The sequence below is a fragment of the Pollachius pollachius genome, assembly GCF_949987615.1.
Source record: "Pollachius pollachius genome assembly, chromosome: 16".
In the NCBI taxonomy this organism is placed as follows: Eukaryota; Metazoa; Chordata; class Actinopteri; order Gadiformes; family Gadidae; genus Pollachius; species Pollachius pollachius.
The window spans coordinates 16,641,820-16,662,333 of NC_136949.1; the positions used below are offsets into that span (position 1 = coordinate 16,641,820).

Genomic DNA, 20,514 nt, shown 5'->3' on the forward strand with positions numbered 1-20,514 from the left:
AGTACCGCCACTCCGACCATGGAAACAGAAATTGCCGGAGTGGTGGGACGTTTAAAAACAATTGAAGTGCCGCCACTACGACAATTAGACGTCAATGTCGGAGTGGGGTTATGTCTGAATGGAAGGCGTACCCCATGTTAAGGTATGTTAACACCAAAAATAAAAGGGAATATTCGCCTTGCATTACCCTGCGCAAACCTTTAACGTGCAAGTGACAATTTATTCTTATCAACCATGGACTTGATAACCACCACAACGAGACTTTCCTTGTTGTGGAAGTACCAAAAAAGTTGGAGAACACAACGCCATCGTGTATGGGTGTATAACATCGTCCCGAGGTGCACACAGCCTAGTGAAAAAAGTTAAAATATTTTAACTTGAGTGAACATGCGAATTGGAGAAATTTGCGCGAGTAGAATCAGGAGAGATTTGCTTTGATTTTGGTGTGAATGCAATTTTAACTGTTTTAATCCAAGATAGAGCTGTGAGGGTCTTATAAACCCCTAGAGTAAAGCAATGTTAGAAGTTTTAACCCCAGATTGAGCCTCTACCTAGAGTAGAGGGGTGCTAGCTGCTTTAACCCTTACCCTCACCAAGACACAAACCGTGTTAACCACAGACATGAGCAGTGCATCACACACAAATGCCAAACGCATCAGTAAATTATAGGGCACCGGATATAGAAAGTTGTGTTATTTGTCACAATCTTCCCTGCAATCTGCTTTGGTTTCTGCACGTTTAACTAAATGACAAAACACTCACTTAAAAGTGAAACTTTAAATACATTTCAGTTAAAAGTATTGATTAAACCTTTGCATTGCATAAAATACTGTGAGTTCTAAATAGAGCTTGATGTTGCCATGATGATACACACATTGTGTGTTGTTTACACTCAGACTTTCCTAAACCATTAAGGACTACGGTCTGTTCAACCAAGTCATACCATGGCAATCCCTTCTCACTACTGTTGAATGTCAGATGTGGTTATGCAACCGACAGGTCTGCATCTAAAATCAATCTCAGTCAGTCTTTGCCACTTTATATATAAAATATTGATTAAAACCAACATTGTATGTATGCGTCCTTCAAAGTTCAATCATCTAGTTGTCTAGGAATGCAGTGTTTCTTCTTCTCTTGTTTACCTCCTTTCGAGTATTAACTTTTGCCCTTTCAAAAAATAGGCTCTGTAAAATGTTATTGCCTTGGCCTTTGACCCACCCTTTTCATTGTCAAGTTGTCAATTTTATTGATCTAACAAGCTGCCTTAAATTAAAAAAACAGAAACAATGTCTTTCTGCAATAGGCATAAGGAGGAAGGAAGAGGTGGTTATCGCCAAGCTTTTAAGAAACAAGTGAAAAAAATGAGTGTGTCTGCTTCTTCCTGGTAAACCAAGCCTATGCTAGAACAAACAGTTCTCTCAGCCCTTTTGCACAACAGATGTAGACGGCAGCCGCTGAACCAAAGTTGATGACTCCATAACCGGCCCAAGCTAACCATATCAACTTTAACAGCCCAAGGCTAACCATATCCACTTTAACAGCATAAAGCAATATGACACTCCTGTTATAAAAAATAACGAGTCTATTCATTGAAACTTGATTTTAGCTGGCACTTGAACCATTTGATATGAAATAACACATTAGACTCTAGAAATTGGATACTCCATTCATTGACACAATTGATGGGGGGAGACATCCACTCGACATTCTTTAATTATACATTCCAAAATGGACAATTGTTAACCATTATATTCTAAATGAGAATTTAGCAGCTCCCAAAACTATCTATGTTTTGCCCGACACAATATATGAGCCACGATCCGGACAAAGTTTTTGGCACTGGGATAATTCTGAAGTCTGATTGCATAGCAAAAGTTCAATAAATTGCAGGGGTAAGTGTAGAATGGGGGGATTTTTAAGTGGAACACAGCCTTAAATTCACGTCTGAATCAAAATAAAGTTCTCAGTTCCCAGATGTATTAATGGATATCAAACAAGACTATCAACTGAACACAAAGGTTCACCGTCGCTACCGGTGGGTCTAAGCAACACAAAATCCAAATTTTGATCCTAAATTAATCACTGTGCTCATAACCAGGATATAAATCAAACATCCAAGAGTTGTAACTGGGCACAGGGGCAAGTGGTGAACTGCTGAAAACGGTATTGATGTCAAAGTGGAAACCACAGACACCATGGAAACCATGGCCTAAATTCGACTTGTAAAATGACTGAGCTAAAGTATTGTGTGTCCTACTACAATATTTGTTTCAGTTGGTCACCTCCGTCTGCCACACCAAATTTGCACCCCTGAATAACTCCAAAAAGAATGAAACACTGTATTCTGTTATAAAGGTGCTTTAATGTAGTGAAACTGAGAATGATGTAAAGTTAAGATAACACAAAATGTACAAAAGAGATTGAATGATTGAACTACGCACAGTTCTCAGAATCTCCTAGATTTACTACATGAAAAATAACAACAAATAGCATAGCAGAGAAGTGAAAGTGAAAATATTTAAGAAAAAATAATGTGTTTATTTACATAGCTTTTCAATGACGGACTAGCAACCTCCAATAACCTTTCTTTCTCTTAAGTTGTAATTGTACTCTAAATCGTACTACAGTGAGCGTCCAACCTTTAAAACGGTTGCACATATGTGGGATACATTCCAGGTGAAAGAGAAAGTTGACAAAGAGGGAAACGGGAGAAGAAAATTGATCACAAAACAGGTCCTCAAATGTAGAACTCCGTGGCGTAGGAATACTCTTCAAATGTAGGACTCCGTGGCGTAGGAATACTCTTCAAATGTAGGACTCCGTGGCGTAGGAATACTCTTCAAATGTAGGACTCCGTGGCGTAGGAATACTCTTTGAAGGCGGGCTGGCTGCAGCTCTGCGCCGCCGCCGCCAGGCGTGCCCGGTAGGCCGACTCCGACGTGGCCCTCTGGCGGAAGGGCCGCCGGCGCTCCCCTGCCTCGTCCCGGACCTCCTCTGCCGCCGGGGCCGAGGGGAAGCAGTCCGCATACCGGTTGACCGGAGAGCTGGACAGGAAGTCGTCGCTCATCGAGGCTGGGCGTCGTTGCGCCCTCCAGACCTGCTCCCTCTGGGCGTCCTGCACCGTCAGCGGGTAGCGGTGTGGAGCAGCGGGTGGGCCGGCGCTCTGCACCGCCTGCTCGTAGGACGGGGGCTGGCAGGGTAGCTGGAAGACCTCAATGGCCGACAGGGGGCGTGGCCGGCGCAGGAACCCGGGCTGAGAGTCCTTGCGGAGCGTCCCGCAGGTGAAGGCCATGTCCCTGGGAGCCTCTTGGGCGGCCTTCAGGCTGCTCTTGCGGAAGGAGAAGCCAGCCGCTTTCTTCAGCGTCTTCACAGAGTCCTTCCCGCCCAGCTTCATGGACTGAGTCCTGCGCTTCCCCTCTGAGTCCGGGACCGGGCCGCCGTCCGTCCTGGGTGTCGCACCCCACCGGGGCTGGCGGATTGAGGACCACTTGCGCTGGCACGTGGGGGACGGCGGCGGGGAGTTGCTGAAAACCGAGCCCTCTGATTGGTTTGAGGCGGCGCTCTCGAGAGAGCCGGTGGAAGAGTGCAAGGCTTTCCACAAGGAAGCAACGCCTTCCACGAGTGCGGGGGCTGCTGGATCGGCGGGCGTCCGGATCGAGACTGAGTCATCGGAGATCTGCTTCTTCAGTGGGTGCTGCTCGTAGCCACCCCTGCTCTCCAGGGAGCAGTCGTCTTGGCTCCTCGCCAGGCCACTGAGACCGGCCCGGGGGGTGGCCTCCCAAGGGGGGCAGAGGGCTTTAAGGAGGGGCTCGGAGCAGCGGCGGTTGAAGATGGGCTTGGCGAAGGCCTCGGATGAGCAGGAAGGGAGGCTGTAAGCGGTGATGGTGGTGAAGCAAGGCAGTGATCGGGATGAACCCGCCGCGGAGCCCGCGCCCTCGGCCGGGTCGGCTTCTGCCTCCGGGTCGGTGCTGTCGTACGCAGAGTCATGCAGCTGAGAGCTCAGGGCGTCTGTGGAAGAACGAGGGAGCCTAGTCAGGATTGAGATTCTGTTGTTACACGGTTTGGGTAATTTCTATAAAAATGGGTTGGGGTTAACGGCGACTAGAATGTGTGCCGATGTCTCGTCAACGCACCAGAGTTGTCCTCTTCGGTGTCCCCCAGAGGACGGAGAACATTCTCTCCCAGCAGCTCGCAGCTGTGCTCAATGAGGTACTGCGTGAGCTCTGTCACCTGCAGGGCACAACGAGAGGGTTAGCGTCTAGCATAGGAGTATCTAAAATGCCTAGGAAACGCTGAAAACAAAAGTCAAATAGCTAAATACCAAGAGCTAGGCCATCCGTATTTCGCAGAATGCAAACGCAATATACAACACGTGAAAACTCTTGATTGCGAAACCACATTAAGGTTTCCGTCTGCGCTCCGACCACAGAACTCAGCGCAGGGGGGGGCGACCCGTGGACCAAGTGTAGTCATACTCTGACTAAGTATACTTTGATGCGTTGCATTCTTTACCTTCTCCAGCCTCTCTTTCTGCTCCTCCAGAGGGGTGGCATTGAGCTGCAGCAGCGTGGGCGCGGTGCACACGGCAAGGTTGTGGGCGTCCATCTTGTTGATGTCGGACCGCTCCAGGACGTGGCGGAGAACGCTGAGCAGCTGCTGCAGGAGCAGCCGGTTGTGCACAGGTAGCTGGCCCAGAACCCTGGAGGGGGGAGGGAGGGAGGGAAGGGGTGAGGAGAGGGCAGAGGGTGAGCATCAGTTTGGCTCCAAATTTCATGCATGTGTTTAGACGGAGGACAGTTCAAAAGCAGAAGTGTGAGGTGTGGAAATGCCGACGCAGAGTCAGACAATGCTACTTCCTGCTTTTTCTTTTTAAATTGCACACTTTTACGCCCATTCACACAAACATTCAGCAAGCCTTCAATCTAACCATGCGAGAGGCCCAAGGCATCGCAGCGCGTTCATCTCCATCAATCATTCAGATTGAATAGAGTGAATTGCCCAGCAGAGCCCTTTAGTCTTTACCTCTTGATCTGTGAAGACCTCTGTTGGCCCTCGTCCGCGTCCAGAGCCTTCACCCAGGGAACATACAGGTCAGACACCAACAGGCTTCCCGGCAGCTCCTTCAGAAAACACTGCGTTGGTGGGAAAAGGGGAAAGGTGAAGCCAGCAGATTTTAGCAAGCCCACGTTCTATGTAACGCATCCTTAGTGCCAAAACTACGACTGTAACCTCTGTGAAAGCAATCACAGCACTGAACCATTTATAAAACCTGACGACGTGGACATCGAAAACCACGAATGCACAGGAAATGCCTTGCGGCAGTACGGCGCAGACAGATGTTAAACGAGGAGAAACGGAGCACAGGGGTGGGTGCATGTACCTTGAGCAGCGCCACCAGGAGCACCACCGGCAGCCCCTCCAGGTCGACCTCCTGGCCGGCGTCCAGCTGCTCCCGGAGCTCCCTGGTGACCCGGGTGTTGGCCGGCTTGCGGAAAACCCCCTCCGTGGACGGGGCCTTACTCCTCAGCAGCACCAGCATGTCCTGGAGGAGACAAAGGGATGCAACTCAGAGTGTGCATGTGTATGGGTGTACTTCATGGCATGACAAGCGCGCAGAACAAACTTTGGATGAGTTTGATCCTTTTTTTTTCTAAAGCATAGGGAAGGTGCAGAGACAACATGGCCTGTGTGTGTGTGTGTGTGTGTGTGTGTGTGTGTGTGTGTGTGTGTGTGTGTTTCTGCGATGGCTAATGAAGCAGGTGACACCCAATGCAGACCAGTCACTTGTTAGCTCCATGGGTGGCGATGGTCAGGCCGGGGATAGGTAATGGAGGGGGAGTTGGGGAACACACCCACCCTATTATATCCACTATCTGCCCTCCTGAAAGAGAGCCTGCTTTTTGGTGCCCTTCTCAGTTGTCTACGAGTGTTCTGTGTTCTGACTGTATGTGCATAGAACTAGATAAATCTACATATCCCCACCTAGGAGACTGGCTCAAACACATCCCTGATATTTGACTAAAAACAGTTATAGTAACAGCAAATTACAAACTACTGGAAAGACAATGTGTGTATGTGTACATAGCTCAAGAGCACTTTAGTCGTCATCAATGCAGATTTGATGCAGCCAGTGACCACTCTGCTTCCTCCTGTCGGCTTAGAAACAGAGCGTGTGTATGTGTGCTTCATGTCAAGTCAGCATGACATCTGACTTACAGTGAGTGGCTTGGGAAGAGAGCAGGTGTCTGGGCATATCTTGGACAGGGGCTGTCCAAACAGCTGGGCCCCAGAGTCCAGCTCCTGTCTGGTCAAGCCCTTCATCACTCTGCGTATAATGTTCCATTTGCCGGCATTTTCTGAAAGGAAAAGAAATCGTTTTGATAAGTTATTCGTTGTCCCTTTGCATGTGTGGTGAGAGATCTTTGTCTATATCGGTCCTTCTGCCTGGTTTGTATCTCTGCGTTCACTCGACATTCTGAAACCCCTCTGTCTTTTCGTGGGTGTGTGTGTGAGCTTCGGTGTGTGTGTGACTGCAAAAGGCTCCAGTGAGTGAACGTTGCAAGTCGATGGCAAGATTGCAAAGGGTAAAAAGTGAGGAGAGAGAGATCAGAGATTAGAAGCCCGTAGAGAGTGAAAATTTGCTGAGGAAACCAGCACACCTCGCTCCCTTAATCAGTATTACAGTAATCTTTTCGGACTTCCTGTGGCTGCTGGCCACAGGAAATCTGAAAAGATAACCGTGCTAGTGTCAACACCTCTATACCATCGCGCTCTGGCTTTTTTAATGAAAGAAGGTGGGTCATTCATATGGGCAGGCAGCCTTTTAAGCTCACCGATTGGCTGGGATAATCTGTCTTCCTGGATGGCGGGAGAATTGCCCAGGGCGGGCTGTTTGAGGTCAGCCTGGAAACAGAAACAGGGAAACTGAATAAGGGGATGTTGTGGTGATGAACATGTGAGAGGAAAGTGTGTTGGCACACACACACACACGCACGCACGCACACACACACATACACACTTATCATAGTAACCTTCATGCCCATGGCTGTGAAGGAGGTGAATGCAAAAGGAATCGGGCATGAAGGAAGGCTAAACCATTCACAGCCACCTCCTTGCAGACACACATGAACTCATGACTGGTTAAAGCAACCAAGTATTCAAAATACACCTGCTAGCTTGAACTCTTCAACCACCCTGACCAAAACCGACCTGCCCAGAAGGGATTTTCTGGTGGGGGTTTTGCAGTCTAGCTGCACGTGCAGTTGAGGGTCGGTATTCCTCAGAAATAAACTCAGCAAATGTTGTTGTGTTGTTTTGCTGCACTTACCTCAGATTGAAACTCAATAAAAGGTTCCATGCCAACTCCTGTTAGAGTTTTATTCTGAAAAAACAAAGAGAGAGAAAGATTGAGTCAGTGATCCTGTTGTGTGACTCCTTCCTTCCCATTAGCTGACAGAGAGACGTATCAATCCTCCTGAATGAGACTCACCGTGACGGTTCCACTCAACACCTTCATGAGTGCACGTGATGTTGGCGTGGTAGCGCCAGACGTTGCTCTGGCCTCAATAATCTTTCTGCAATTCGAGACAAAAGGAAATTAATTCCCATGTTTCTTTTTACGTTCATCACAATGGTATGAATCCGAGCAGATTCTCCATTTGCTACTTGCAGGTGTCTGTGTATACAGTTTTAACATTAACGTAGTTGGTAATATCACTACCCAAACTGCTTTTGGGCTATGATAGAATTGTATTTTTGTATACAAAAACCTAAAAAGTACAAAGTACTCGCAAACAGTAAAACCTATATGAAATAATGAGTTATAAAACACTCTATATCGAGCCTAGTAGTAATGAAAACATAACAGTATTATTCTTAAATTAGGTTGAAATGCGTTGTCTCCCGATTCTAAACCTCAGAGTTGTACTGCTTCTAAACAACAGTGGGTGACATCTCCATGAAGCATCTCCATGTGGTTCCAACAGAGACACTGTTTCTATGTCCCTTGTCAGTCAGTCAAACAGCCGTGGTACCTGAGCAAGGTGTCCAGCCAACGCTCCTTCACTCCCGGCGAGCTGCAGGAGAGAGCACCAGCATGAGGGGTTTGATGTGGGATGAGTTAATCCAGTACAAGAACGAGAACAAGAGAGAGACCCCGAGACGGAGACAGCCAGAGAGAGAGAGCAAACCGACTCCCGACTGTTGCTTGACTGATCTGCCTCCGAGACGCCTTCTGGGACCTTTACAAAACTCTGACAAAAGCTGTGACAAGCGTCATGGCTGCCTAACAAGGTTTGAAACCCGCCCTGCCATGACATCAGACGCCTCCACTTCCTCTTGCCGATGCTGTAGCGAGCGTAGTCGTCGTCGGCAAAGGAAAGTGTAGAGTTCCATCGCTACGGAAACACCAGCGTGACGTGGTAACACACTTTAAAGTTTCACCCACTGCGACCTTAGAGGTGAGAGTTGCTTTGCCAAATACTGTGTCCCCCACTCCAATCCACAAACACACACACACTCAAACAGATATTCTACATTTGTATCCACCCTAAACCTGCTTAATCCCCTCACACCATCTTTCATGTCGCTAGAGCTGTCCCCACTGAATATCATGTTGATTGAGTTCAAAGTGTTTGTCTCGAGTGGCCACCGTCACAACATGAAACCACTCAATCAAAGCGAATCATACTGAGTGCTGCACAGGCAACCTCCTCAAACAAACATTTTTACAAGTGCAGGATATATATTTCTAGATTTACTAATAAGCCAATTAAATATAGTGCTCAATATGTCTAGCACATTGCAACAAAAGAGAACAACAAAAGCAAATACGTGACGGTTCCAAAACAAACCAAAAGTAAAATCAGGCTTGGGGACTTTTGGAATAGGGTGACATGACATGACATGGCATGAACATGGAGGCGTGGGTTAAAGACATTAACCCTTTATCGGAATAGGTATATTGAAAGCCCTTGAGCATAAAGGCAGTGGGCCCACTGCTGTGTTTTTACTGTTACTTTAGTGAACAGAAGGGAAACGTGGGAGTGGGTGATTCACCCAAGGTTGATGCATACTCATTGTCATTCTGGAAAGTATTCGCCGTTTCTTTGGTTCGACATCCTCAGGACCCTGGGAGAAGGGGGTTGCTTTTCGAAGAATTCGTGATTGCGCTCTGGAAAGCTCTATTGTAAAACGTGGAATTCTTGGTTACTTCACACAATGAGAGATGGGGTTAAACTTTTTTTTTTTACTGTCCATTCCAGACTTCCTATTTCATAAGCAACAGTCTTGTGATGCCTCAAAGAGTATCTCCCACTTCTCTGTTCAACAACAGGACCTTAATGGCTCTGTGCTCTCTCTCTTTCTCTCTCGCACTCGCTGTCTTTCTCTTTCACTCTCTCTCTCTCTCTCTCTCCCTCTCTCTCAAAGAATTGCATTAAGGTGAAACTGGTTTCAGGCTAGGGAAAACCATTTAGAGAAACCAGCCAGAGTAAGCTAGATCTCAAAGCATCTTTCCAAAAACATTCCCACCTCTCTCCTCGGGTCTCCCCCAAAGCCAGAGACTAGCCTGCTGGCCTTAGTAAAGGTCTGTGTCTGGTCCTTGTGGATGACTCTGGGCATGTGTGCTGCATGCCCAGGTGTGCAGACAGCCAGGTAGACAGACAGGTTGGCTGTCCAATCATTCATGATTGCCTGGTTCATTACAGGCCTGTGACAGCAACAGATACCGGATTTCTTTTTTTATTTGCCAGAGCATTTGATTTATTGATTGCTGTCTCGATGAATTTATGAAAAACGCTTCCAAGGTAAATTTGCTTACCCTGGCTTTTACATTTTAAACAATGAGAGTGCAGGGAAGAGATGGGATTGGAAGAGAGAGAGAGGGTGAGGGAGAAAGGGGCAGAGAGAGAGAGAGAGAGAGGGGCGGAGAGAGAGAGGGGGAGATAGAGAGAGAGGGGGAGATAGAGAGAGAGGGGCGGAGAGAGAGAGGGGGAGAGAGAGAGAGAGGGGCGGAGAGAGAGAGGGGGAGATAGAGAGAGAGGGAGATAGAGAGAGAGGGGCGGAGAGAGAGGGGGAGATAGAGAGGGGGAGATAGAGAGAGGGGGAGATAGAAAGGGGCACAGAGAGAGAGAGAGATGGGCGGAGAGAGAGAGGGGGAGATAGAGAGAGAGGGGCGGAGAGAGAGAGGGGGAGATAGAGAGAGAGGGGCGGAGAGAGAGGGGGGGAGATAGAGAGAGAGGGGGAGAGAGAGAGAGGGGGAGAGAGAGAGAGACAGAGATAGAGAGGGGGAGATAGAGAGAGGGGGAGATAGAGAGAGAGGGGCGGAGAGAGAGAGGGGGAGATAGAGAGAGAGGGGGAGATAGAGAGAGAGGGGGAGATAGAGAGAGAGGGGCGGAGAGAGAGAGAGAGAGACAGAGAGAGAGGGGGAGATAGAGAGAGAGGGGGAGATAGAGAGAGAGGGCGGAGAGAGAGAGAGAGAGACAGAGAGAGAGAGGGGGAGATAGAGAGAGAGGGGCGGAGAGAGAGAGGGGGAGAGAGAGAGAGACAGAGAGTTGCTCACCAGAAAGAGACGATGCAGTAAGTGGGCGCCCACGCCAACACCAGAGTGACCCTGAGGTCCACATCCCCTCCGGCCCCTTCATCATCCTCGTCATCGTCATCATCGTCAAAGCTGTAGACCCAGATGTCTTCCAGCCTCACCCTGTGCTTCAGACGGTAGCTGGCGCTTGACCTGCTCACACACACACACACACAGACACACACGTTTCCGTGGAAGGACAAAAGGTGAGTTCCATGTAAAAGGTTTTTCAATTGCAAAAGGTTTTTCAATTGCAGCCAGGGCGCCTGTGAGTGGAAAACCACAGTATCCAAGACAGATTTTCCCCAATTCACACAATTCTTCCTTCTTCCTCCTGAAACTCGTTTTTATTTGTGTGAGGTGTATTTTTGTATATATTTATTATATATTTATAATATTTAAAAACGATTTGTTAGTAGTTAAAATGTGCCGATGTGTTTCCTGAGATCATCCAGATGTTGGAGTTAGGGTTTTCTGCTCTCGCTGCTCTTTCCTCGGGAGCTGCCGTTCTATTCATATCACGGCAGACGACGGTCCTCCTTGTTGCTCATGAACTCAAACTCCCTCCTCAAGCGCGGATTGGTCATTGGTCATTTTCAAATGTTTGCAAGATCCGGATGGTCTCACAAGGCCGGTGATGTGTGTCAATCCAATGCAAACTAACTTTGCTTGGAGATTGACTTATGCATAATACTATTTTCCAACTAAAGGCTGGTTTATATTACTCCGTAAAGTGCTGTACGTAGACACGGAGAGCCCTTTCCGTCAGCTCTACGTGCGCATCCAATATTTTTTAACTATCCATTGACGCAACGGAGACGGACGGAGACGGCAAGGGCTGTGATTCGTCCTCTATTAAATCATTTCCGGAATCACTTTGCACCTTATTTACTTTGTACCTTGTTTACTTTGCACATTAAGGACCAAATGAGATTTGAAATCTTTGGAAGATTTTTTACAACACCATTTACATCGTTAGTAGTCAGCATATAAGATCAATCGGGCAGCGAATTGCATTGCGTATCCGACATCGTATCCGACATCGTAACCGATTACGGATTACGGATTCGGAGTAGTTTAAACCTGAGAGCCATCAGCGCCCTTAGCATTATGATGAATGCATGGGTCTTAACCAGGATACCCATAGGGTGGAATAACTCCAATATTAATAAAGGTTGAGAGAAATCTCATCCTCTTACTGGTTGATTGTAATCTTTTGGTATGTAGTCTGTCACCGTGGCAACACTTGATATGATCACGCTTTGAATCACATCAGCACTTTGGAATGATTCACCAGCATACGCTAAGAAAGAGGACACAACAGCAAAATATGTTGTAATGGCTTCAGATTGTGCCGCCCTTTACTGATTGCCCTTTACTTCCTTGCTGATACCCCTGTCATCCACGTCTAATTAAAAACCCACGCTGGAGGGGGACGGAGGTCTCCAGGCATTGATGTTTCCATCGTTACACCTGTCTCCTGATGGTCAAACTAAATATGTTCAAATAGATTACATTTATATTATATTGAAAGATGTGTCGACACTCAATCTGAGAATGTTGGCTGAATATTGGTCAACTGGGGATCCTTTTGTGCTATTTATCAACTCAACTTCCCAATATAAAACCTTTTGGAGCTCTAAACAACCTGAATCCACCTGTTAGACGCGCCCCCTGCCATGGCTCCGGTCTCATGAGGGAAATCACAGAATGCAGCTTGAAATAATTGGCCTTTGTTGGTATAATTTAAAAAAGAAAAATAGTTGTCGAGGTACGTCCGGGAAAAGGCCTGATTGGGAAGGTTTATTGGCTGAGTGAGATGGATATTAATATATGTATAACATATTCATATTTTCCTGACTTGATATTCTGTAGGTGGAGGTTGAGTGGATACATGCCTCTGATACGTTACTGTTATTTCCCGTTTTAGATCTTTTTGTCCATCACTTTAAATTAAAGTAAATGTGACTTGGAAAACTTAAGGAGAGGAAACCTCAATCTCAAATTGCTAGTAGCTGCCCTGCTGTGTTGCAGCAGACAGATAATATGTGTGGATGTGTATTGGGGATTACCAGAATACTCTCTCAGTCTAATGGAAGAGTAGGATTTACTGTTTGTAAACAGCTTCACAAACAGCTTTTGGAGTTCACAAACTGCTGAACAATGGGACAACCCCTGGTTTTTCAGTATAAAGTCTGAGATTACCAACGTCGTTGGCCTGACTTCCTGTTTGGCACTATGTTGTTAAAGTTGTGTTCAAGAAAACAAAGATGTGCAAAGTAACAACCTGCCCTAATGAGTCATTTAGAGCTGGTATTGTGTCTTCAAATTATCATCATCTTAACAGTAATGAACGAAAGGTCTTGACTAACTATTCTTGGCTTTACCTTCTCAATCGGGGGTTTCTGAGTTAAAAATGTTTGGTGCTTTCCTCTTTGAAACATATCCCTCCCTGAGGTTTCAACCGTTTTCGCTTCTCATGACCCGAAGTCAAGTTCCTTAAAAACACTAGAGAGACTACATCACTCCTACAAATGGTTGGGGAGGGGGCAAGCAAAGCAAAGTTTGCAGGACTCTCAGATTTTGTAATCCAGACTTTAGGCCTGTACATAAAATTACGAATTCATAGCTAACTTGAATTTCAGTTTGTTATAAATCCACACACTCACTTCAGCTTAGCGAAGACGAGTACATCGTTGAAGAGGAAGAGGTGTCTCTCCTTGGTCTGGTTGCCCTCGGTAACCTGGACGAGCTGGTCCAGCAGCAGCTCTCCGTTCTCACTGCTGAGGCCCAGGACAAAGGGACACTGGTCCAGGCTGGACCAGCAGGACGCCTCCTCCCTGGAAGGTGGAGGCAGGGGGTGAGTGATTTGGGTTTGTGTGTGTGTGATACAGTTATAGTGTGTGTTCACTGAGAGAGATTGTTTGTGTGTTTGTGTGTGTGCATGTGTGAATGTGCGTTTCACACCTAATTAGGGGGTACCTGGATGGTAAGAAGCCAGTTGAGTTACAGTTTATGTTTGAAACCTTTCCCCAGCTGCTTGCACATAACCTGGCCATAGCCCTACGGCACAGCACTCCATACGACTCAAAGCTGATCGGAAAGACCTGTATGTTACACAGAACCCTCTGGAAGTCGTCCTTGGAAACCGTTTGTAACAGGGCATCCATACTTGGCAGGTGATTGGATGAACCATCTGCCTATCATCAATATATCATGTAGATCACGGGGTTCCTCAAAGGACTCTTTTGTCCATTATTTGACCACAAGCGCAAAACGTGAAGCCTGGCAAAAGGGATTCCTGCATGATCATGATCTGGAGAATCGCTCTGCCTCGCATGGTAAGGCCAAACTGATTCCTGATGTTAACCAACCATGGAAAGTGCTTTGGATTGTGTGATCCAATTGTGTTATCACCTTGTTATAACACAGACCGGCCTCATCTCTCCTTTGTAACTGTAAAGAAATAACCTTAATACAGATCCTACTACAAATGTCCTTCAAGTCCCCAGTACTAATAATGCTCCCTGTTGAAATGTGGGAACTGAAAGGTAACAACACATTTCGGTGTCACACCCACAAGTAGTAGTAGTAACCGCTCCCACTTTTCAATAATGAACCAAGAAAATGTTGTTCCAATCAGTTGTGCGATGGCATAGCTAATTATTTCTTATACACACAACATCACACACACAATCTCACACACACACACACAAGACGCTGAATCTCTCTTTCTTTTGTGTAGGAATCATGCACACACACACACACACACACACTACACGGCTATGTGTGTAGCCACAGAAACAACCCCAAGAGAAAGTACAACGGTGGGGGGGGGGAAACAGGCCAGGGGTGGGAGTGTTGGGTGGGTATGACGTTTCCCTCGGTCTGCCCTCTCCTACTCTCTCGTCTAGCGTCAGTAAGTTCCATAGCAACGCTACGGAACTTATTGGAGGCGTTGTTCACCATAAATCCTGCCAACAAAATATTATGGCTTCTATACATTTTTTTGCGAGCTATAAGTTAACGTCATACATAATATTAAAGTCGTACAATGTTGTATGTGTACGTCACTCTACATCATTAGATTTCATGATGGTCCATATTCTGTCAAGTGTGCAACCTCTACCAACACACTGTGGGGACTGAAAAATAACAAATTAAGGAACACTACATTCAAATAAGGAGTGGAAAGTTGGGGAAGTTCTGTTTATGTCGCTTGTTCTGCATTTCCTTTGAGCACGTGATTCTTGGTGTTTCTTGTTTGATTACATTCATCTGTAGCTTTGAATCAAAACCAAATATATAAAGTTCCAATGACATGCTTATTCTTTTTCTTTTTTATACCTTTTCTTAGGGTAACGTTTGTTTTTAATTGTCTACTAAACTTGTATACTATTGTATACTCAAGTTTAAATAGCGATCCTGAAGCCGACTTGTTGTTTTAATGAGACTAATGCAGGTAACTGTAACAAACTGTTTCCTTTACATGGAACTCATCTTTTAGTAAAGTATTTCAAACAGCTGTTCAACAGGTTTTTTGAATCCGACATGCTGTAAAATCCCCCTTTACCGACTCTACACCCAGTAGAAGGTCTAGGGGACTTTACAGATCCCACTCTGCAGTACACTTGAGTGAGCTAGACAAACCACACACTGCAGCATAATCTCACTGACCCAAAAACAATCAACCTTAGACAGCCCAGGATGAATCAAATGTCAGATGGAAATAACATCTTTAGCTGTTCTGTTTTATACACGTGGATGGGGGCGTTTTAGGCTTGAGAACCATTCTGTTCAGATAGTTTTAATGAGTCGATAGCTTAACGTTTAAAGGGTAGGGTACAGATTAATTTAAGAATAAATTAGCCAAACATGATTCTCTTTAAATCCCGAGCGCCATCAACAAATCAAAGTGAGTGAATCTTATAAGACTTTCCAAGTTTCTCAATGTGCTGCCTCCTGTATGCTGTTGATAGTATAACAGAGCATGGAAACATAAAAACAACAAAGTCATTTAGTAGGAGGTTCTATATTGTCAATCATGATAGCCAAGCAAAACGTTGGCTGCAACATATGACCTTTACATAAATGCACCAATAGAAACGCGGACATGGACAGATACTGATCAGAAGTCAGGACAGACCTGATGGGAGACCAAGGCATCCCCAGGGCCCTCTCAAAGGCCAGCGCAGGCGCGGAGCGTCGTCTGTGAGCCAGGGTTCGAAGGTGCTGTAGAATTCACGAAAAACATTAACACACTACGTCATTTATTAATCGTATGCAGACTAGCACTCTTCTTAGAATAACAGCCACGTTGAGTTCATTTAACTGGTGCTCGTTTTTAAATGCAGTTAGCTAGCTCTGAGGCACACAAAACCTTTTTTTTTTGACTAAATAACTGAATAAGGTTGTGGGCAAAAATAGAAATTATTTATTTTTAATGAGTTTCCGATAAAGGAAGCAATCATAGCTAGAGGGCATGTCACCCATGAAATTGTGTGCCGAGAGCCTAAGTTTGAATATGAGGGCAAAACCATCCCCGTCTTTTGTTGCTGATCGCTCAATCCATGAAAAGCACATCAGCACTCCATTATGGTGAATTCAGGCCACTCGAAATGTAGCCTCAACAACAGATTATTGTTGATGCCACTGGTCTCTTGATTGATCCACTCTGCGAGACTAGACCACCCAGAAAAAGGTTACGTGGGAAGACAGAACAAGATGAGATTAAACAGGAAACACACAATCTCCCTGCAATTTTGGTGTCTCATAAACTGAAAGGCAGATAATTGTGAATCCTGCTGGAAACTGTGCATCTCTCTGTCCCTGGTGGGCCTGCATAGGGGACTCCTCTCTGAAAGCTTCCAGCTGAGCAGAAAACTGATAATGACTCATCGTTAGAGCTGACAGGAATGCCGTCTCCAAGTATCTGGTTGAGCCAGCTATGCATCACTACAGGACAATATACTGTAGGCCTGCACAGCTACACAATAGATACTTTTGTGTAGCAGCTGGCTTTTGAACGACAGGTTTTTGTGACAGAGTGGAATGTACTCCGTTGACTACACAGTACTGGCTAATGGAGTCTATACATTAGTATTCAAGTTATGTGGCTGTTTGATTTTCATTTACATTTAGGGGATTTAGCAGATGATGTATCTGCATGCATTTATACGTTGAGAGGGAGGGTGAGTGTTTTGTTTTGCATTGCAAAACAGCAAGTGACAGCTGTGAGTAGGATTTTGTTTAAAAACAGTTCATAACCATTTGTTTGTGAGCAAAGCAATAAGTATGTTATGATTGTAATGGGCGTGAATCCAGCTTGTCTGAGGTGCTGGAGGCATCCAATCGAAACGTTCTCTGAATGTTCACGTCAAGTAGCAATATAAAAGCCTTGTATGAATATGAAGCAGCCCTGTTCTATGAAATATGAAGCATTAAATATGTTTCATATTTTATGGAAGACACATTTCAAGAAACAGGGGGCTGAATATGAAACAGCCCCCTGTCATCCCAACATCAAAATGGATATTTTTCCAAAGAACCCTTCAAGCTATTTGAAGGTTAGCTCGGGACTTGGTGTCACAATTAACACAAATAATTGCATATTTAAGTGAAAGTTTTGATGGCCTGTAAAATAAAAAATAAATAGAAACTAAACATTGCAGGGCTGAGGGCTTTATCCTGAGGGCCTAATCCTGAGGGCTTTATCCTAAGGGCCTCTTCCTGAGGGCCTTATCCTGAGGGCCTAATCCTGAGGGCATTATCCTGAGGGCCTAATTCTGAGGGCCTAGTCCTGAGGGCAGAGCCGGTGTGGGTACCAGATTGACTTGGCTGCCAGATCGACTCGGGGTCCTGCGCTAACAGATGATGTATCGACACTTGACGTATCGACACAAGCCAACGGACAAAACCCGGAAGGGTTGTTTATAAAAGGGGCTCAATCATGGACATAAAAAGAAGGCTCAATCCATTTTGGTTTTGATTTCATTGAACGCAGCCCGTTCTTTCGCACAAACAAAGCCATTGGAAACACGTCTGAAAGCACTGATGAATGCATATGTATGCATGTGCATATGTCATTATCGCGCATCTAGGACCCCGAGTCGATCTGGCAGCCGAGTCTATCCGGTGTGGGTACCGGACTGTGTGGGTACCGCGTTTCATTCATTCCCATGTTATTCACAAGTATTAACGATCTCCTTTTTTTTTCTAATCTATGAATAATAATCTAATGTACAAAGATTGATCAGATAATATTTTTGGCTTTAGATTGATGGCTAACGTGAGCTAATAAACGTTAGGGGGGGGGGGGGGGGGCGAGCGTTTTATTGTTGCCTATACTTGGGTAATATATAAAAGAAGAATCGGTTAACTCCATTCACTGAACGGGGCGATCCACTTTATTTCCAGCGCTCCCAACACAGAGTCAAAACAGCGACCCACACGCAGACACTTCCGTTCTCCTCGTTCAGAATAAGAGTCCCTAACAGGAATGATTGAGCTCCATTTATAAACAACCCTTCCGGGTTTTGTCCGTTGGCTTGTGTCGATACGTCAAGTGTCGATAAGTGTTCTGTAAGTGCAGGACCCCGAGTCGATCTGGCAGCCGAGTCAATCTGGTACCCACACCGGTACCCACACCGGCGCTCGGCATAGGCGACCTAGGCTATCGCCTAGGGCGGCCAATGTGTTGGGGGCGCCCTCTGGTGGCGCCCTTAATTAATCAATTAAAATATACAAAACAAGCGAAATGAAACCAACCAAATGAAGGGAGGGGGTGGGGGATTGAGGGCACCCTCACCGTAGTACGCAAGACAATCCGTACCCCTGGAGACCAAAATGTGAGAGTGTGCGACTGAATTTTACATCTGGTCGCATGCGTCAATTTGCCCTTTTTATTTTTTTATTTTTACACGTTAAACGGGGAAGAGGCGCGTCAACGAATCAGCAATCTGTAGCAGGCCAATGAGTTTGAGAAGGATAGGGATGGCCACTGTTAGTGGCTAATGTGTGGAGGGGGAGGGTCCTAGAGATTAATTATCGAGCGTGTAAACGTCTCTGTGAGCAAACTATTGACTCGTTCTTCGGACCTGCGGCTAGTGTGCCAGTGCCAGAGTCCTGCACGGGCCTTATTTTGCAAACCCGCCCCCACCTGTCCCGCAATACTTAAAACCATAGACATCCTATATCATAGACGGAGCATCAACGCTACTGCTTACTGGCGCTGACGAGACGCGGGGCCGCCATCTTGGAATAGTGATCTGCTCCAGATATCTATATATCTTGGGGACCTTATAGACTGTATCTCTGACTGTTGCTGCAGCGGCAGAGTTTATTCTGTCTTGACACTTTGTATTGATATTTTGTATTTACTTGTATTAACAACATTCTTTCCTTAAATTATTATAAGGTTTACAGTGATTGTTTTATACTTATTTTTTTATGTATGTCGCTCTGGAATAAAGCGTGGAAATAGTTGGTATAGATGAAATCACTATAAAATATGACACTGAATTTGAAACCGCACATTGTAATTTCCGCATCTGTTATCAAAATATGTATCAGTAATACAGTGGGGGAAAAACAGAGAAAATCACATTGGCATGTTTATTTACGGTGTGTGCGCCTAAAATATCTGGTTGTGCCCTTAAAATGTTCAGTTAGGGGCCACAGTGATCCTAATAAAATGTTAGTCTGGAGCCCTGTGTCTGGAACGTCATGTTGTTCAATGCTGCTGCCTACCTTGTTCTGGGCCCCCTTTAAAAACTGAATTTGTGTCTTAATGAGTTTTGTGTGGTTAAGTACAAGTCTAATAAATTCAATTCCATTATATTTAAATGTAATAAACTAGTTTTTCCTGGAATCTTTGAAACTTGACAGAAGTGACACCACTCCTCTACCGGTCTGAACCGACACAGTCAGAATCAACCAGCCCTAATTTGGATCAGAACAACTGCATGCCATCTTTAACGCTTTCTCACGCTGTTATGTCATTCATGTGGGCCCACCACAAGAATAGAGCCAATGTTTTTGTTATCTGTCTGCCTCGTCTCTCCCTCCACACAAAAGTCGGTCATGGCTGGTGATCACCACGTCCTCCCTAATGGGTTGTTGGCTAGGTCAGACGTGTGAAGCCAGGCCGCAGTAGTGTGTGTGTGTGTGTGTGTGTGTGTGTGTGTGTGTGTGTGTGTGTGTGTGTGTGTGTGTGTGTGTGTGTGTGGGGGGCTCCCATTGGCCTTTAATGGGAAGTCTTTGTTGAATAACTGGTTGAGTCAGAGGATGGAAAGCTGTGGTTATTGGTTTTAAATTCACCAGGCAGGTAGAATAAAGATAACTTCAAAGGAGATGGACTTATATAATTTACAGTTAGATATTTAACAAATTTGCTATTCTAACTACTAACCCCACAATTAACCAATCAACGTTTTACTTAATATTACACATTTTACATTTTTTTTTTTCTCTCTACGACAATGTAAATACTGAGTTGGAATACTTAAATTGACATTGTATCAGAGAGCCATCAGAGGGATCTTTGTCCTGAGTGATTCTGCCCCTCATCGGGCGAGCGGGCCCCTTCTTGACTCACCGGTCGGAGGGACACCGCCGAGTCGTCGTAGCTCCCCCTCCGCATGGTCGCTGCTGCCGCCGCCGCACTGTGGGGCCATGCCCCCTCGCCACACGGCGTCTCCATGGTCACCGTGGCCCCAGGTAAGACTCAGGACCCGCTAGACGTGGTGATCTGAAGAAGCCCACCCGACGGAGACCGCAGACCCCTCTTCTCTCTGGGGGCGCCCGAGCTGCCTCTCACTGCGCCCTGGTTCCCTGCTCTGGTCCGGGGCGGGGGGCTCGTCAAATGGGACCACCACACAGCTCCCAGTCCTGCCAGCCTTTGGGTGGAGAGGACTGCCAACGAGGGGGGGGACGGG

The 20,514-nt window shown here is 46.0% G+C and overlaps 1 protein-coding gene across 1 annotated transcript; it reads right to left on the bottom strand.

Moving 5' to 3' along the window:
- Positions 1-1,866: 1,866 nt before the first annotated feature.
- On the bottom strand, positions 1,867-20,253 carry tagapb (T cell activation RhoGTPase activating protein b; the record flags this gene model as incomplete). The annotated part of the gene is given in 15 exon segments (XM_079753208.1): positions 1,867-4,008; positions 4,134-4,230; positions 4,513-4,699; positions 5,023-5,132; positions 5,381-5,542; positions 6,217-6,356; positions 6,834-6,903; positions 7,328-7,381; positions 7,490-7,574; positions 8,034-8,075; positions 10,562-10,732; positions 13,249-13,419; positions 15,726-15,811; positions 20,175-20,228; positions 20,230-20,253. Coding segments are annotated over 15 exon segments (2,622 nt in total). The 3' UTR covers positions 1,867-2,839.
- Positions 20,254-20,514: the final 261 nt, after the last annotated feature.